Below are 18,324 nucleotides of genomic sequence, written 5' to 3'. Positions count from 1 at the left end.
AATGCTTATGTAATCATCTGATCTTAAGATCATATTGCACTTGGGTCTTGCAGATATTCTCAGTTGTGTGCATTCAGACAATAGAAAACACTGATACAGTGTACATAAAGGGAGGAGTTATTTTTCTACCAGGTTTCATCATGGTTAGTACAACTGTGGTGTTGCTCTTGAGTTGAGTTACAAATTCCTTTATTAATTGTCCACATAACAGTTGAGAGTGAGGAAAAGCTTTTTGAGAGACAAGTCGTATAGAAAGAAGAAAAAACAGAAACCAACAGTAAAACTACAAATGCAAATCTTTTCCTCTGAACTTCAGCGCATTTTATTAAAAAATATTTATTGTCCAAATAATTATAGCTGAACCGTAACAGTGTTAGTAATTAGATCTTTTATTCATCAGTTTGAATACTTCTGTTTGAGTATGAAATAGCTTGAACTCCAAAAGCCTGATTACCGTAAATGAAGTTGGGCCAAAAAAAAAATCTGAGCCATTCTGACAGACTTATGATGTTCACACGAGGTGGTTACTTCAACCATAAAAAATTAAAGGTGGAATTTACTGTGTATTGTGTGTAATGAGACATGCGCATGAATTCATGTTCCTTTAATAAAGCAACAGTTTGGACTAAATTTAGTCAGATTCACTAATGTTCACAGCAGGGCTGAATGACCTGCAGTGTTATAGGCGCATTGATCAATATCTTTACAGCCACAAGTACAGCATGTGAACACAGCCAGCCAAAACGGAGCCATAGGAGAATAAATATTTGACTGGCATTCACCACTTGACTCTAAATAGCTACTGAGTGCACACTTGATGAGTAAATAAGCAACATTATAGAGCGATTGTGTTGTTTACGCTGGGGTCTGCTCCTTTCAAATGGCTTACATGGGAAAAATGATGCTGTTCCTTTTATTGTTAAACCCTGTTGCTAAATTCTCCTCCTGTCTGTCTGCAACTTTGGTGTGCAGGAGCTGAGAGAGAGAGTCCTGCGAGGAAAGTACCGTATTCCCTTCTACATGTCCACAGACTGTGAAAACCTGCTAAAGAAACTGCTCGTGCTCAATCCCGTGAAACGAGGCAGTTTGGAGGTAATACCTGTGTTTGCATTGATGCAGCTTAACAGTTATTTCCTCTCCAGCAAGTAGTCAAAAAGACAGTCGTAACCATGTGGAGTGATATTGTTTTAATGTCATGGAAGCAGGTAACTGCCACTGTTGGTTGGTGGAAAACAAAAGAATGGTTTTAATTTTATAGCCTGTCAGAGGAATGATATTCTTCAAAGAGTGGACTTAAAATTTGATTTCACTACAGCCTTCATCAACAGAAAAACTAAATGGAATGGAAATAATCCTTAATTTTGTGTGCAAAATCCTTATACGATGTGCATTCATTATTATGAGCGTGTGTTGGGCAAGTTACTTTGAAAAAGTAATTAATTATAGTTACTAATTACTACTTCAAAAAAGTAACTGAGTTACAATATTCTAAAAGTAATTAATTAATTGAAAAGTAACTATTGCGTTACTTTAAAAAAGCGTTTAACCCTCTGGGGTCCAGGGTATAATTGGCCATTTTCCCTCCACATTTTACCTTTAAAAACTATTTACTTTGTCTTGTTTGGTATCATTCTTTTCAGCACAACCTCACCTGTCTGAATTTCATTTTGACATACTGTATTAACACAATTGATTTAAAATCAGACAAAAAACATAAAATCTGAGTAGAAAAAGTTATTTTTACTGTAACAACCACAAACATGTTTAATGAATCATATTTCATAACTTTAAATGCAAATATAAATTGTCAATTTTAAAATCCTATGCACAAGTTTTGCAAACAAAGTTATTTGCATCCATTTACCTTTTACCTTGATTTTTTTAAATAACCATTTCAAACTATTTACATAACAATCAGCTGTTCTGCATTCAATAAGATGCCACAAATGATTTGTGCCACTCCAAAACAATAATTTCTGTCCACTATAAAGGAAAACATCACAGCCTGATACCTGCAGGCCTGACAGCAGCAGGTGTATCACTCCTGTTTCTACCTGGAGACAGCAGTCGCCTCATTGTTCTGACACACAACACAAAACTATCCACAACACTACACACTAACTACACAAGACAACACATTAACTACACACTCCAAACACGCTAAACGTCACAAATCTCTCACATATCAAAACTCGCTCTCTCTTTTTCTGCTCTCTCTCTCTCTCTCTCTCTCTCTCTCTCTCTCTCTCTCTCTCTCTCTCTCTCTCTCTCTCTCTCTCTCTCTCTCTCTCTCTCTCTCTCTCGCCGTCACTCCTAACTTCCCCTGTTTTTTTGGGGGTTTTTTTGCTCATAAGCAGAGAGTGCTTGCTGCGCTGTCCTTAGGCAGTAAACGCGACTAAGCTATTGAGGAAAAAACCAGAGTCATTTTTATCATGACTCTGGTTTTACGTAGCCTATCAACACAATTTATAAACTGGTATATTTCACCTTGTTGCTTTGTCTTTAAGTGGTCATGTGATTGGCTTACCACGACTACTTTATTCTTCCTCAGTCAAACAGCAGCTCTCATGCAATTGTTTTGCCCCCTGAGCTCCAGGTGTTGTCCTAGACAGTGATTGTGATTATCATCCGCGGGAGCGCGCGCAGCTGCTTAAAGCTGTAGCGCCCAGATTACTTACGTAAACAGCTACTTCCGTGCAACTGATATAAGATGCGGTAAGCTGAACACAGCTTCAACCTTCTGTTTGTTGGAAAATAGTAACGGACCACATTTCCTTGTTAGTAACTGTAACGGCGTTGTAACGATAGGAAAGTAATTAGTTAGATTACTCCTTACTGAAAAAAGTAATGCCATTACTTGTAACGGCGTTATTCCCATCACTGATTATGAGTTTTTCTCCTTTGCAAATAGTGTTTGGACACTCATTGTTTACAGGTCAATATCATCCCTGCATTCAGACCCAGGCTCAATAGTAAAGATTTCTCCAGTAATAATAACAATTGATCGCCATGTTGTCAGACTTTCGTCAAATTCCTGTTGCGTGTTGCATAACTGATTAATTACGAGCCGTTAAAGAAGATATGCATGATTTTTAATTGCCTTCTTTCTTTGTCAGCAAATCATGAAAGACCACTGGATGAATGTAGGTCACGAGGAGGAGGAGCTTAAACCTTACATCGAGCCTGAGGCGGACTTCAGTGATTCATCTAGAATAGGTGTGTGTTTGTGTTTGTGTTGATCTCATTCTTTGTCATTTAAAATTCTGGGATTCTCGCCGCTAATGTTAACTGACTCCATCACTCAGAGCTCATGGTGACGATGGGCTTCCCTAAAGATGAGATCACCGATTCCCTGAAGAATCAAAAATATGACGAAGTCATGGCCACTTACCTGCTCCTGGGAAGAAAAGCCCCGGAGGTGAGTTTGTTTGACTTGCGACTCATTGATCGCCTACATCACCTCTGCAGTGAGTCATGTGACCACATCCGCCTTCACGTTGCAGTTCGAAGGGAGCGAGCCTCTGGCTAACAGCATCCTGGGTCAGCGACAGCGGCCGACCAGTGACATCAACAACAGCTCCAGCATTTCTCCCGCCCATCCCAAGGTCACGCGCAGCATCTCGACCAATCAGAAGCAGCGCCGCTACAGTGATCATGGTGGGGATGATGATGATGGTGGTGGTGGTGGTGGTGTCGTAGAGAAGCCAAGTAAAGTAACCTCATCCTTCCCGGCTCTGAGAGTGCTGCGTGTTGTGTAGAGGGAAGTTACTCTCAGTCACTGATGATTGGCCGAATGAGTGTACACTGCTGAATAGACCTCAATAAGCTTTACAACAGAAACATTTTCCCACCGTTGACACTAATTTAGGAACTTTCCATTCCTTGTGCTCTCAGATTTATTTATGGTGGGGGAAAAAAGTCTTTAAAACCTCGACAGACTAACTTGTTTGCTTAATGTGGTCTAATTTTCCTAAACAGTGAACCAACGCTTAAATTTCAAAATCAGTGACTCAGCCTGCACACTGCACTGGTTGTGTAGCAGCTTCCTCCTAAGTCTTGTGGGGCCATTGTGTTTGGCGCCATCTTCTGGCTTGCTGCTTTCCTGCAGCTCCCTCAGGAGCAGCACCTCAAAGCATGTGGAGGGAACAGCTCTGCTTGATATGTGCTCACCTTGGCTTCTGTATCTGTATAACTCGATGCTGCCTCTGAAAGATTCGATGATGTATAAATCCTGGCTTGGATTGGCTTTGCTTGATACTGTCCTCGTCTGTTCTTTTTCTCCTGAAAGCTTAAATGTTGGAGGTGTAGAAATAACGACGCGCTTGGTTAAACATAAGTAAGTCCAATCCCGTTTGTTTGTGTGTGCGTCTCTCCTAGTGGGTCCGTCTGTGCCGCCGGCGGTATCGTATACAAAGCGTGGCCAGGCTTTGAGCGTGGAAAGTGACCACAGGGAGGAGTGGGACGGAGCGCGCCGGCTAGAGCTCAGCACTTCAAAAGGAGACGTTCCTGCCTCACCCCTGGGGGTGCAGGAGAGGAAGAAAACCACAAGTGCTGTGGGGGTGAGGAAGTGGGCACTGTACACTGCGTACTCCTGAATAAACAACTTTTGACAGAGCCGTGTTTAATACTCAAGAAAACGTTTTGTCCTTTTTATATGATTCACAGTAATTTTAAGTAAATTTTTGTTGTCTCTCTGCACAAGCAGACCAACGGGTCTATGACTCGCAGGAACACATACGTGTGTGAGCGATCCTCCACTGACCGCTATTCAGCTATTCCCAATGGCAAAGACAGCAGGTACGTGCTAACATTTAGATCAATCTACAGATCAGTTTTCACACCTGTAGTACTTTGCTCTGTTTTGTGTTGGTTTCTTCACATACACTTAAAGATACAAGTGAACTAAAATGCATCACTAGAAACCACATGAGAACGCTGAGTTTGCTTATTGGTTGGAAGTGCCTGGGGCACAGCAACAAAACTAATAACAGGATGGAAGAGTTGTGATCTGGGCTGGCAAGCAGTGGGTTCATTTTATGCTTAGTTGCTACATTTTGTGCACTCTGCTGCTTCCCAGAATGCAAGGCTTACCTGGCTACAGGAAGGCATGTAGCCCAAAGTTGCAGTGCACACCTGGTAGCTAGCTCAGCTTAAAGGTTTTCTTTCTCTCTTTATCCATCCATCTGACACACACTGAACAGCACCTCCTGTGGGTCTACAACAGGGGTGGGCAACTCCAGGCCTCGAGGGCCGGTGTCCCTGCAGGTTTTAGATGTGTCCTTGAACCAACACAGCTGATTTAAATGGCTAAATTAGCTTCTGAACATGTCCTGAAGTTCTCCAGAGGCCTGGTAACCAACTAGTTATCAGGTGTGTTGACCCAAGGTGAGATCTAAAACCTGCAGGACACCAGCCCTCGAGGCATGGAATTGCCCACCCCTGGTCTACAAGAAGGCACGCCAATGTCTTCTCTTTGGGTGTCACCTGACTGGGCTCCATGGGCTAGGGCTAAGGCTCGGCCACCAGCCGCCCTCCCTCGACAAGGAGCAAAACAAACCAGAGTTTGATTTCAAGCGGGGCAGGTGTGAAAACACCGTGCATGCATGTTTTTCCATGCTTATGAGCATCACTATTCCTGTTTTTATTTTATTTTATTTTATTTTTTTTATGAAAGCCACAAATGAGAAACTTGTGGTTTCACATTTGTGAATATGCTGTTTAAATAATATGAATTGAACATTTTATCTTTATCTGTACTCTGCTTCGGTCTCCAGTTTAACCGAGGTGTCAGGGAGTACCCCGTCGACTGCAATGAGCTCCACACGACCTCGTCACACCAAGTCTATGTCATCATCAGGGCATCCTTCAAAGAGCACACTGCCCCCCATCGATGACAACACAGAGCTTAAAGCCAGGTGAGCAGCCGAGTAGGTGATGGAGATTACAATGGTGTATTTTTTTTAAGTTAAATGTCAACATGATGATTTAAAATCTCAGATTTATTTTCAAACTTTACAATTAAAAAGGAAGAAAATAAATCTCCATAGTAGGGCTGCAAAGATTCAAGTAACTTAAATAACTCAATTTTAAAAGAAACTTTCAGTGCTTTGTTTAATCCATGACTGTATGGCGCTCAGTCGTCACCATCTAACCAGTTTAACGTGGGGCCGGAATCAGTCTGCACACACAGCTGTTATCGTGTTATGGTGAGCTCAGGTGGAGTGAAATAAAACGTTTTTCTAGCATCCAAAACCCGCTCGTTCTTATAATCAACTTTAAAACCTTTACTGGGAAGAAGCTGATAGCACTCGTTAACCAAACTATGTGTTCATCAAGCGCCATTGTGAAGAAAAGAGAACTTTGCTCCCATCCACCACCGTTTCTTTTACACAGCATGAATTCTACAGAGGTTAAAATAAAAGCACGTGTGTAGAAAGTGAGATGAACAGATGAACTTTTAAAGTCTGGCGCGATGTTTAACTTAGCCAGCTTGCTGTAGGATGACAGCAGTTGTCCTACTTTTCATTGGAGTGATACCTGTGACTCTGAAGGGGGCAAAGACCATATTTAGTTTAAGGCTTTAGGAACATAATTTTCTGGGTTACTTAATATAGAATATAACACTCACAGATACACGTGGACATCGTGAACACACACCAGATCTACCTCATTCAGGAGATTTGGTAATATCACCCCCCCCCCCCCCCCCGCCCTTTTTTTTTTTTTGACTCGCATTTGACATAATGTTCTTTTAAAAATTGTATTTAATATGGCACATAAATGATTATTTTTTCTTAAACACATGCAAAACGTTGCAATTTCTAATCAATGGAATAACTGATAGAGTACTTGATTACTGAAATAATAATCAATAGCTGTACGTATGTCCAAACAATGGTAAGAATTGGTATATGCCTTGATAGCTGTGGCTCAAAAATAATCATGAAACAAAAATAATCATTATGTTTATTTTCACAGATCATCATGCAGGTGCTCCTCAACATTTAACAATGAGAATCACAATGTTGAGCAAATGTCCTTGGGTCATCACTTCAGAAACAAATTACAAACATCTGTTGGAACAGATCATGTGATTGCACCTTAGTTAATTTTTTTTTTTATATTCATTGCTTTGATTTCACTCAGCAAATGGAACAATTAAATGTACGGTCTGTGTCTTTAAAAGCAGTCTGATGGTCACAAACTGCTGTTTTACCCTGCACGCTCACACAGTCATTCAGATTCAGCAGTGGCGTTAAAAATGTACTTTTCATCGAGAAATACCATAACTTCATTCTAAAATACAAACAGAAATGTGCCAGATGTTCATCTCCTCCAACGCGTTTTTCTTATTCTGCAGCTCGTCTCCACGCGGCCCCTCCACCTCTCCGTCTGCACACAGTATTAGCACCCCAGAGAAGAACCGTTTCCCCCGTGGTACCACCAGTCGCAGCACTTTTCACGGAGCCCAGCTCAGAGACCGCCGCAGCGCCACCTACAACGGACCTCCAGCTTCACCCACATTGTCTCATGATACGGGGGCTCTCGCTCAACAACGCAGGGGCACCTCTACAGGGATCATTAGCAAGATCACCTCCAAGTTTGTCCGCAGGTCAGTGCTTTGTACCTTAGAGTCGTTGCACCCAGCAGTTATTGTACCACCGTGGTCTCAAACTCAGAGCTACATGTTAAACAAATATTTGACTGAGAACAGCTCAACGCTTTCAAAACTGCAGGATGTAAAGCCATACTTTACTAATTTATACTTCCTTTGTGCTAAGGTGCTTTTATTATTGAAGGGAAATGCAGGTTCTACAGGGAGAAACATTCATGTGCTCCTGGTGTAGTCCCATTTCCAGATCAGGAAGTCGTTCTTCCTGCTTTGTTTTGTTCAAACTTACAGTACTGTGCAAAAGTCATGAGCCACCGCTCGTTTCTTCTTATTTTGCTTGGATAATGGAAGACAAGTGCAGTGATTTACTTAAATGTGCAAACATACATGGAAATAACATCTGGTTTGACCACTTTTATTTTTTCAACACAACCTCTGTCTTGTAATTTCTTTAAGTAGTCTTGAGGAATATTTCTCCAGGCTTCCTAAAGGACATTCAGAGCTCTTCTTTGGGTGTTAGCTGCTTTTTTTTTCCTGCCATGTAGAAATAATGTTTGGTTTGATGCTCTGAGGTGGCAAATCCACGACTGAATCTGTGTTTTGTTTTCTATTCAAGTAGTATTCTTTAGCTGTGTGTTTGGGATCATTGTACCACTGAAAAATGAAGTCCCTGCCAACCAGACATTTTTCAGATGCTGTTGCATGCAAATTATTCTATTTTTGACAGGATCCCAAACCCCACTGGCTGAAATGCAGCCCTAAACCACAACAGGAGACTCCAGCATGTTTTACAGAAGACTGTAGACACTCTCTCCTGCCATCCTTTATACTTATTGATGGCAATTTATACCAAAACGCTCCTTGAAAACAAATTCTAAAGAAATGAACAGTAACTCAAGATTTTTGCACAGTACTGTACATTAATTATCTAAATCAGAAAGTCACTTTTCTTTCTAGTCTGACACCAAATTAATATACAGTTATTTTTTAAATAGATTACAAGGCAGTTCAGAAAAGGACTTGAGTTTCCTTCCATGCTAGCAGCTCTGTAAGGCTATACTTGGTAAAAACATGCTAACAGGCTCACATTAACAATACCAGGTGTTAGCTTTATCATGGTCACTGTGTAAGTTTAACAAAATAAAAAGTACAGCTGAGGTGAGGTGAATTATGTTGCAGGTATCAGTCATTGGACAAATTATTAGATGCATTCAAATCTCGATACACAACAAAAATCATCCCTGGACATACTGTGTGTCTCTGTGTAAAAGTTACTGAAGTGATTAAAGGAGTTGCGACGTTTGTTCGGATTCCTTTATGCGAACTTTCCAGGTATAAAAATGAAGGAAGCGTCACGCTCTCTGCCTGTTTACTATAAATGCTGCATAGTTTCCCCAGTCCTCTGTGAATATCACACATCCACACTGCCACCCCTCGTCATCCATACAGCAGTTAGCACCTTCACGCTGGTCCATCTGGTGGAGGCTCACAGCTTTCTCTCCTTTTCTCCCCGCCTAGAGCTCTGTCTTTCAGGTCGACCCAGAGGTAGGAGAACATAACGCTTGCTGCACTTGTCACCCCCGTCCGAAATAAACCAAACCTCTTTGTGCCCACTATGACCTTGGCCCGTGTTTCCTTAACCCCTTGCGTACTTGCCCACTACACCACGTCCTTGCCTACTGACACCCTTTGTTATGCAGTATTTCCCTCCCTTGTGTCCACTGCCTCTTAAACAAACCTCACGGCTCACCAGCTTCTTCTGTACTAAGCCACCAGATATCTGCTTCTCAAGTTGCTAGCTTTCCTCTCCTTATTCTCCCCCATCCTTTGGCTGAGCTTAACAGAAAAGACCAGGCAAAAATCCAGAGGCCGAGTGGACTGTCTAGAAACGCTTTTCCGCTCTTTGCAGATCAGTGGGGATTAAGGAAAGGTAGCGTATTGTAGATGGGATGATGCATTTGGTTAATGTGAGCTATAATAGAATGACCCTCAAAACAAAGACCGTCACAGTCACCTCATTGTGTGCTGAACCCTGATACCCAGGAGTGTGGATTCTTTCCTGGCATGATGCCTGACACCCCCTCTGTGTCCAGTCATGATGGGGGTGGTGTTTAGTAGTGAGTCGGGGCGGGGCTGCATGTGTTGATATGATCCCAAGGGAATAACGAGTCTGTTCCTGGTTTATTTCAGGGTACCTAGTGAGGGAGAGGCCAGTGCCAGGACAGAAACACCAAGGTAAGAATTTGTGAGATGTCAAGTTCACAGAGAACGTGAAACCCACCTCTGCCTACTTCCCCTGTCCCCGCTCTCACTCTCTCCCTGATGGTTTCTTGCTCAGGAGTGCGTCTGGTGACACTAAGGAGGACGGCAGTCGGGATTCAAAGCCTCGCTCCCTGCGTTTCACCTGGAGCATGAAGACCACCTCCTCCATGGAGCCCTCGGAGATGATGAGGGAGATCAGAAAAGTCCTGGACGCCAACAGCTGCGACTACGAGCAGCGCGAGCGCTTCCTGCTTTTCTGTGTCCACGGCGACGCTCGCCAGGACAATCTGGTCCAGTGGGAGATGGAGGTGTGCAAGCTGCCCCGCCTTTCGCTCAACGGCGTGCGCTTCAAGAGGATATCGGGCACGTCCATCGCCTTTAAGAACATCGCCTGCAAAATTGCCAACGAGCTCAAACTGTGACAGCAGATGGAGCCCCAGTCAGTCTTTTCTCTGGTCGCAGTCTCATCTCATCACTGGATTAGTGTCGACTCGCAGGACAAAATTCAGCACTGACGGTCCTCGCCATGCAGTATCAGGGTGGACTCGGCTGGTAAACGTGCAATACTGGCCACGAATGTACTGTACAGGGTAGTGGATCAGAGAGATATTGCAAAGTTTAACGTCTGTGACGGAGAGATAGCAAAAAAGAAAACATTAAAAAAAACAAACAGCTAACCCAGCTTTTTTTTTTCTCCTTCCGTCCGGCCCTCTGTCTCTCTCTTTCTCGCTCTCATCGGCCCGCTGCTCCACGTCAGAAGACGCATTTATGTAACACATGCAGTATGCAACTGAAGATGACCATCCTGCAATAATGTTTTCAGTCTTCTTTTTCTAAACGCCTACTACAAGATCTACTCTCCTCGCTGAATAACCATTAAACCTACCGTATGCTAAACTAGCCGCTTTTCCACCTGTGTTAAGTCAGTATATAGATCAGGCTGGAGCCCATATGTAAAAAGAGAATTGTACTGTATGCATAACATCTGCAGGTACTGTATTGTACTGTATATTAATTTAGCGTTCTGTACAGACTTTTATTGTTAATACTGTCTTTTTTTTTCATGGGATTTGAGTTCTTTCCTAATATAATTGATGTCTCTTGGAGCATTAATCTTTCACTCTGTTTTTTTTTCTCTTCTCTTTTTTTTCTTTTTTTTTAAGAGCCACCATATGGAAATAGTGTTTTCAATTTTATTTAAAAAGCACTAAATTATTTTGTGGAAAATTGAGGGATTTGTTCCCTTGCCTTTTATGTTATATTTTTTTGCCTATGGAAAAAAACACTAAGTTGCACCACATAGACTTGAGTAGTAAGTTCAGTTAAAACTGAAATTGTGTTCACTTTATTTTCTCTCGGCAGTAGGTTGGTGATTTGGGGGTCCTGCTGCAATTGCACAACTTTTCCAGGGTGATGTGTATGAACATGAGAGTATGCACCTGTATTTCTTTGATGTTAGTTTGGTAGTCCTCAATTGCGAAGAAAAAAAAACAGCAGGGTTTAAATTGGTTTACTTTAGAAAGCGCCTGACAGGATGATACATGACGTGTTGATCGCCACGACGAGGCATTTTATTTTTTCTTTGATGGAGCCTTTCTAAAGAGCCTGATTTAGTCCTGCCACCAGTGTGATTGTGCAGGTACTTGTGTATCTCCTTGCTTGTGTGTTAATTTTCTTTCTTTCTTTCTTTCATTTTTTTTTTTTTTTTTAAATTTCAGCGGATTTTATTGTATTTATTCCATTACATTGTAATGTGCTGCTTTGTAGATTTGAGGCGTGCACTTTGTTGGAGAAAATAAAAAGGATTTTATTTGTTTGTATTTATTTTACTCCTATTTTTTTCATATCTGACATAATTACACACCCAGGGTTCAGGACAGTTTGCCTCATTTAGCTTAAGGAAGTACAGTGCTGTGCAACAGTCTCGAGTCACCACTGATTTCTTTACATCCAAGGAGCCAGATGTTCTTCAAATTTTTTTTAAGTTGTCTTGAGCAGTAGTTCTCCTGGCTTTCTGAAGGTCCCTCGCCATGCTTATTTGGACACTGAAACCACAGAGCCTATGAACGATGTCAAAGATCACAGTTTGACAGGCATAAAATAGTATTTGTGTACAAATAAGATGTTTCCCAAACAGTTATTGCTTGAAAAATGACTTTCAAAAGGCCTTGAAAAATTCTAAGACATGTGGAGGACAAAAGAAATGGAAGGCATACATTTTTTTTAACCAATTAACAGTATCTGAGTGTGATGTCATTAAGCAACAGAAAAAGAAATCCAGCAAAGACCCGACACAGGACCAAAGAGATTCAAATGGCCCTTCAGTTGATCCATTTGCTCTTAACTGAAGCTTGATCAGAGGTCTCAGTGGAAGGATGGCTGTGAGAAAGCCATTCTTAGGGAAGGGTGAAGTGTGCCAAATTACAGAAGAACTGGACTGAAAATCTGAACCACTTTTGATGTATAATCAGTTCCATGTATGTTTGAATAAATTGCCCTTTCCTATCAAAATATAAAGAAATGAGGATTGGCTCAAGACTTTTGCACAGTACTTTAGATATGCTGTTGTGTTTTTGGCTTTAAGTATGTCACACTGAAGACATATCATGCTACACAGCACTAGCAGGGAACTCCGATGAAATGTTAAGCTTTATTGACTCTAAATTGCATGATATCAATCCTAATTATGACACAGTCAGTCACATTAGTCAAAGGTAAAGCATTATGACAAATGTCCTCCTTCATTTCAGTGCCCAAAAATGGTTGAAAATACCTTCAATAGTTCCCAGTTGTGAACAGCTGTATTTTCAATACTTTAAACATTATGCAAACTATTACAATAAAAGCATAAGCTGCAAGGATATACAAGTAGACTCTAACCTTTGATATTTTCCAAATCAAAGGCATCATTTCAAATCATTCTCCAACAATTATCTAATAATAATCTGTCGCGGTCGTTGGTAAACTCTTAAAAACTCTTAAAAGCTTCATTTACAAATGGAAAGACAGGAAAAATGTAAACATTTCATTTTGGCAGATTTCTTCAGTTAAACATGTTAATAGGTTAAAAAGTACAATTTCATTTGTTTCTGTAGATAAATATATGACATTAGAAATGTATAAACATTGAGTGACACAAAAGGCTGAACACACATTAAAAATTAAAAAGTTACTGGCCAGTGTTAGATGTATTAGTGAACATAGATCTGCATTTATTGGGATGGGACGGCCCGTGTAAGGCCCTGGTCATGCATTAATGACTTGACAACATATGCGATCTAATCCTAACTTGAGGTGCATGCACTGGACTCAAAATGCATCTCGGTCATATGCTTGGTTGAGATGCATACATTTATCCTTTAATCTACTGTGCACTAATTTAACTAGAAGAGTTTGAAAATCAGTAGGAGTAATGGCTGCTGTTCTCAAGTTAGGATCAACGCTTTCTGAGTTGTTCAGCACTGCATCTGCTGCAACAGCCTGCTGTCTAGACAAAAAAAAATCACAAAATTCACCCACCAACCAATCTGCAACAGAAGAAAAATTAGCTCAGTTGCTCAGATCGATGATCCGGTGCTCATAGATCTGAGTTTTCCCTTTGAAACTGGAGGCCAGCAGGAATTGACGGTTGTCTATGGAAACTGGAGAGAAGGCCCTCGGTGCCTGTATGTTCAGCTCCTGAAATCGAACAAATTCGCCCTTCTTGGCATCCCAGCGGTAAACCTGGGTGAAAGAGTAATCGCTGCCAAGGATGGCGTATTGCCAGTTTCCCACAGCGAAGGGCTGGAATACCATGGAGCCACGAGAAGGCATGGTCTGCAATTCCCTAAAGAGGGCCCCGTCCCAGCGCATCACTTTGGAGTCACCAATGAAGCGTGTCAGGCAGATATACAGGTCGTTTTTGACCTGGAAATGTTTCACAGCGTAAACATCCTCCATCTCTGGGATGTCGGTGCGCCTGTCAAACATCTTGGTGCCTTTGTTCCACTGGTAGATGACGGGCCTCTGGGAGCTGCTGGACAGGATCAGGTGAGGCTTGGAGGAGATCTCCATGTACTCCACATCGGTGTCCCGATACCACTGGTGGAGGGACTGATGCCAGTAGAAGCCATTGCCGTTCCACTTGTAAATGGTGGTGGACCCGGCCTTGGAGCTGTCCGCTATGACGAAGAAGAATTCGCCATCGATGCGGAACGTCTCAACGTCGTTTGGTTTGCGGATTCGCAGGATGTCGATGCCTTGGAGCTTGATGAATTTGTTAGCGGACGTGTCACGCTTGTAGATGTGCGAGCCACCAAACAGCTGAGCCACAATGATAAAAAGCTGGTTGTCAATGACCAGGGGTTTGCAGACCACCGTGGATGTACCTGGTGAAGCAGAAGACAGGATAAAAAGTAAATATCTTCACCTCCAATAATTATCGCCATTGAGAGGTTTGAATCACCCCTCCTTTCAAACTTGCACAGCCCTTTCCCAAAAAAATGCGTCTTTCACTTACTCTCAATAAAATCAAAGTTTCTGAAGACCATCTCAACGTGATCCCACTCTAGAAAGCTGCACTTCCCACTGAAGGGCTGAGCGAACACAACGTACTGGTCATTCCCAAAAGAAAATGCTTCCACTGATATGGAGTTAAAATCCATGGACTGGTAGGATTCAAACTCTGCAAGTGAAACAAAAAACACCCACTTGAAATAACTTTTTTTTTAATCCAGTGAAACTTTGAGAGAAAACAACTGTATTTATTGTACTCCACCTGTGGTGATGCAGTCGAATGACTGTGGCAGGAGGTTGTTGATCTTTTTGTCGAGCTGCGAGGCCGGGCCTTTACAGTAAATCTGATCCACGGTGGCATTGGTGCTGTATATCCACTCCACCAGCCATTTGAGCTTGCAGTCACAGGTGAACTGGTTCCCCCTCAAGTCTCTAAAGGGAAAACACCACCAAACTAAACTCCGCATGCTGTATTAAATGCATTCAGAAAGGCCTCTGCTTTATGAATGCATTTAATTCCCAAAAGCTGGAGTTACTGAAGTGTGACTACTGTTAGCTTTGCTCTGTGGCCCTCACAGCTTCAATCTTTGCCCTCATTATCATCAAGGGGGACTATAAAGGAGAACCGGACATCTTCAGTGGGTGATAGATTGCAAACTTATCTCTTTCCTCACTGCTGCATGCAATTTTAATAGTGTTAAAAGCACCAGCTGCCCACACATTTTTCGAGCCTCGGCTGAAGTGGAATAATGATACAGTGTTCTATATATAGAAGGCTGCACAGAAAACTCATTTATCTCAGTGGCACGCATGTAAATTGAAACGCAATGAATCTCTTTGTTAGGCAAAGGTAAAATTCATACTTACACTTTTGTCAAGGCCTCGAGACCCTTGAACAAATCTTTGGGCAGCGTCTCAAGATTATTGTAGGCCAGACTCCTGAAAATAGATTAAAAAAAATTGTGCTTAGTTTCTGGTTTCCACATTGATTATATGTGCATGCATCCCCCCCCCCCATAGCCACACCATCTCAAACTATTAAATAATAATCTGTTTATGCAGTATTTCTGTATGTACACAGATATCTGTTAAGAAGCTTGGGGCACATATTGCCACCCTGGAGAGTACAGCAGGAACATTGCTTATTGTGGGTTTGAGGAAACATTAAGCTATTTTTAGCACTGCCTCCTCAGCCATTTTATGGCTTTCTCTGCTACAATGAAGACGGTGGAAAAAAGGCTTTTTCCTGTTGAGAAGACTTGGGTAGTATTTTATAAGTTTCTTTAGAGCCTTATCTTAAATATTATTGCATCAATAAAAGAAAATCTCAGAGCGTTTTTAACTTATAATGTACTTTCACAAATCTGTAATGAAAGAATATTATACTTTCATTTACAGTGGACATTGACGGTGGCGGGATTTGCTTCGTAATCATATTCATAACAGCTGCACAATGTTGGGAGAAGTGTCTATGTGGCAATACAAGTTGCGCAATAAAAACTGTCAGCGTTTTACTGGAACAGTGCTTGTCTGCACCTGCACATAGATTACAATGTCTGATGCAAATGAGAGAAAGCTTCTCTTGTTCTCCCTCTTAAAGCAGGTCACCAGTGATTAGATTTTTAAATTAAATAGGTCACAAAATTAAATCCCCGTGCAACTGTAGTGTTTGCTTCTTTAATACCTCTAGTAAAAAAAAGAAAAAGTACTTACAGGTGTACTAAGGTTTTCAGTCCACGAAAAGCATGTGCTGATATCGAATTGATTTGGTTGTTTTCAATGAATCTGAAAAGTTGTTGGATAAAATGCAGGAGACGGGAGATAATGTCAGGCAAATGCAACAAAACAATCACAAAATCAAAAACAAAAAAACAAAAAACCAACTTGAAGGATAATTTTGTACCAACTACTCACAGATATTCTAGGTGAGGAAGACCAATGAATGCATCCTCATTTATAGATTCCAGGTTGTTGGCTGTGAAGAGGCTGCATGGAGAAATCTCAAGTTAATATTTTTACTATTCAGGGTCAGCGAGTGGATAATAAAAATACATCTTGCCTAATAGAAAACCATTGTTGCTAACTGTAAACCACATACTTTTAAGACACGGATCTGTGCTCTCTGAGGATTCCTGCAGGCCTGCATGTCTGTTTTTAGACACACAGTGTCTCTGTCAGTACTCCACCCAATGAGGAAATGAATTCCCTCATCAAAAGAAGGAATTACCCGTAAATTACTGGATTCACATTATTATACACAGAGACATTTTAATGCAAGGCTTGGAAGAAAGCCTAGCAGAGAGATTTAAAATCACCATGCCATGAAAAGGGATGCAGGAAAACCACGTTTTCAGCAAATGATTTTTTGGGTTTAAGGCTTCTCCAACCTAATCAATAGCCACAGCAACACCCGTTCTATCATAATGTGTAGCATCATTGAAGGGGGAAATGTCTTGAACATTAAACATGGCGTTGATCAGCTCACAGAGTGCAAGAAAAGCAAGAAAAAAGTAAAAACTCCTAAGAGATTTCTCACAGGAGATGCAGAGCGGGCGTGAGGATGAAGCTCTCTTTCGGAATTTCAGTGAATTCAGACTTGACAAATGATCTGTGGGGGGGAAAACACGACACACACACGCATACTGTTTAGGCTTACAGCACAGACTGACGATCACTTATTGCAGTCTGTTCCTTGGATATGCAATTATTATGCAGCATTGGCGGAAAAATCCACGTCTTAACCAGCAGGTAGAGCTAAGCATGTTGCGTTCATCGCTGCAGTGGGTTTTTATTTCAAAACGATATTAAATAGAACTTACAAAGATGTGATTTCTCGGGGAAAGCTGCGAGGGATGAGTCCTGCGCTTTCGCACAGCGCGTTATCTTTGGAACATGTACACACTAAGGGACAGCGAGGCGGCTTGGGTCTCCTGCTGTCCACTAGAAGTATAACTGACGCCACCACAAGTAAGCCGAGCCAGAGCGATCTGCTGGGTATCTTGTGTGTATGTTCCATCCTTGAGATCCGCAGCGGGCACAACTTGCGCGTCGAACAGCCCTACACATGAACCAGGGTCTCCGCTGTGGTTCCTCTCCCACCGCTGCTGCAGCCGCTTCTGCCTGGAGGCCACGCGAATGTCCGCTCTTGTTTATCTCCGTGCGCCACCGCCGCTCTGGAGGTGATAAAACCGGGCGACCCGTGCGCCCACAGCGCCGTAATTACACCGAACCTCCAGACGAAAAGAAATCTAAACCCTCCGAGACAAAAGCAATAATAATAAATATATAATGTGACGCTTGCTGTGGAGTCTTGAAGCTCAGGAATATTCCAGCTGGCTCGGTGACAAACGCGGTGTGAGGGCAGGTGGGGATCCCAACGGGAGCAGACGGAGCATCTTCATCCAAAACCACGCCTATGATTTCAGCAAACGCCACTCTCTTCGTGTCAGGGTCTTGGAGGATTCCGCCCAATGGGCAACGGAATTGTGCAATTTTTTTCGTGAATCAGCGGGAGAAGAAGAAGCTCTGACATGAGCCAGCGGACTGTCGTCTGTGGCGCAGACGCACACGAGCGTTCTATGCGGGAAGCGGATGGGAAACCCGCTGACAATTAATTGTGATTATGGAAATGTAGCTGCAACATTTGGCTCAAAACCAGATGTTGACTGTCAAAACGCTGCCGTTACAAATCACGGGTTCTTTGGTGCCGATAAAGTCACCGAAACTTTGTGCTTTCTTAAATATTCCCATATTTGTAAAATGTTGTGGGTATATTTCCTGGTTTGCACTCGGTTTCCATGACGACTGGAGGATGCAAAGTATTTCTGACCTGTGGTGGAGGGGTGTGGGGAAACCCTCCTGTCACTCTGACATCTGTTCTGCCTCAGTACCATCCCCCTCATCCTCTTAAACAAAGGGCAGGTTAAACGGTCTCTAAAATACACTCGTCTCTTTTC

At 42.1% G+C, this 18,324-nt stretch overlaps 2 protein-coding genes across 4 annotated transcripts in view; one reads left to right on the top strand and one right to left on the bottom strand.

The window, feature by feature from the left end:
* The window catches only part of mark1 (MAP/microtubule affinity-regulating kinase 1), a 37,513-nt gene extending 26,124 nt beyond the window's left edge, over positions 1-11,389 (top strand). Inside the window, exons 9-18 of one of the 3 annotated variants that reach the window (XM_085428050.1) lie at positions 973-1,092; positions 3,117-3,216; positions 3,306-3,418; positions 3,504-3,708; positions 4,378-4,559; positions 4,706-4,797; positions 5,775-5,915; positions 7,361-7,612; positions 9,803-9,847; positions 9,951-11,389. In XM_085428050.1, the coding sequence (XP_085284176.1) occupies positions 973-1,092; positions 3,117-3,216; positions 3,306-3,418; positions 3,504-3,708; positions 4,378-4,559; positions 4,706-4,797; positions 5,775-5,915; positions 7,361-7,612; positions 9,803-9,847; positions 9,951-10,296 (1,596 nt within the window). In that variant the 3' untranslated portion in view covers positions 10,297-11,389. The other 2 variants (XM_085428051.1, XM_085428052.1) reach the window with 2 other exon arrangements.
* A 382-nt stretch (positions 11,390-11,771) lies between these two features.
* On the bottom strand, positions 11,772-18,021 carry LOC146655604 (leucine-rich glioma-inactivated protein 1-like). The gene is made up of 8 exons (XM_085428053.1): positions 17,188-18,021; positions 16,905-16,976; positions 16,283-16,354; positions 16,082-16,153; positions 15,236-15,307; positions 14,631-14,800; positions 14,373-14,537; positions 11,772-14,241 (listed from the first exon to the last, which is right to left on the bottom strand). Exons 1-8 carry the CDS (start codon positions 17,382-17,384, stop codon positions 13,424-13,426), a joined length of 1,638 nt encoding a protein of 545 aa, XP_085284179.1. The 5' UTR covers positions 17,385-18,021; the 3' UTR covers positions 11,772-13,423.
* Positions 18,022-18,324: the final 303 nt, after the last annotated feature.

This window comes from Rhamphochromis longiceps, linkage group LG13, assembly GCF_057381845.1.
Source record: "Rhamphochromis longiceps isolate RC_006_pf linkage group LG13, R_longiceps_female_GT1.1, whole genome shotgun sequence".
NCBI lineage: Eukaryota > Metazoa > Chordata > Actinopteri > Cichliformes > Cichlidae > Rhamphochromis > Rhamphochromis longiceps.
This window is presented reverse-complemented; position numbering and strand designations above follow the sequence as displayed.

Coding starts and splice junctions, on each gene's coding strand:
- LOC146655604 (XM_085428053.1), bottom strand. CDS start 17,384: ATGGAACATACACACAAGATACCCAGCAGATCGCTCTGGCTCGGCTTA. Junction 16,977..17,187: donor CCCCGAGAAATCACATCTTT/GTAAGTTCTATT, acceptor TCCCCCCCACAG/ATCATTTGTCAAGTCTGAAT. Junction 16,154..16,282: donor CTTCCTCACCTAGAATATCT/GTGAGTAGTTGG, acceptor ACAACTTTTCAG/ATTCATTGAAAACAACCAAA.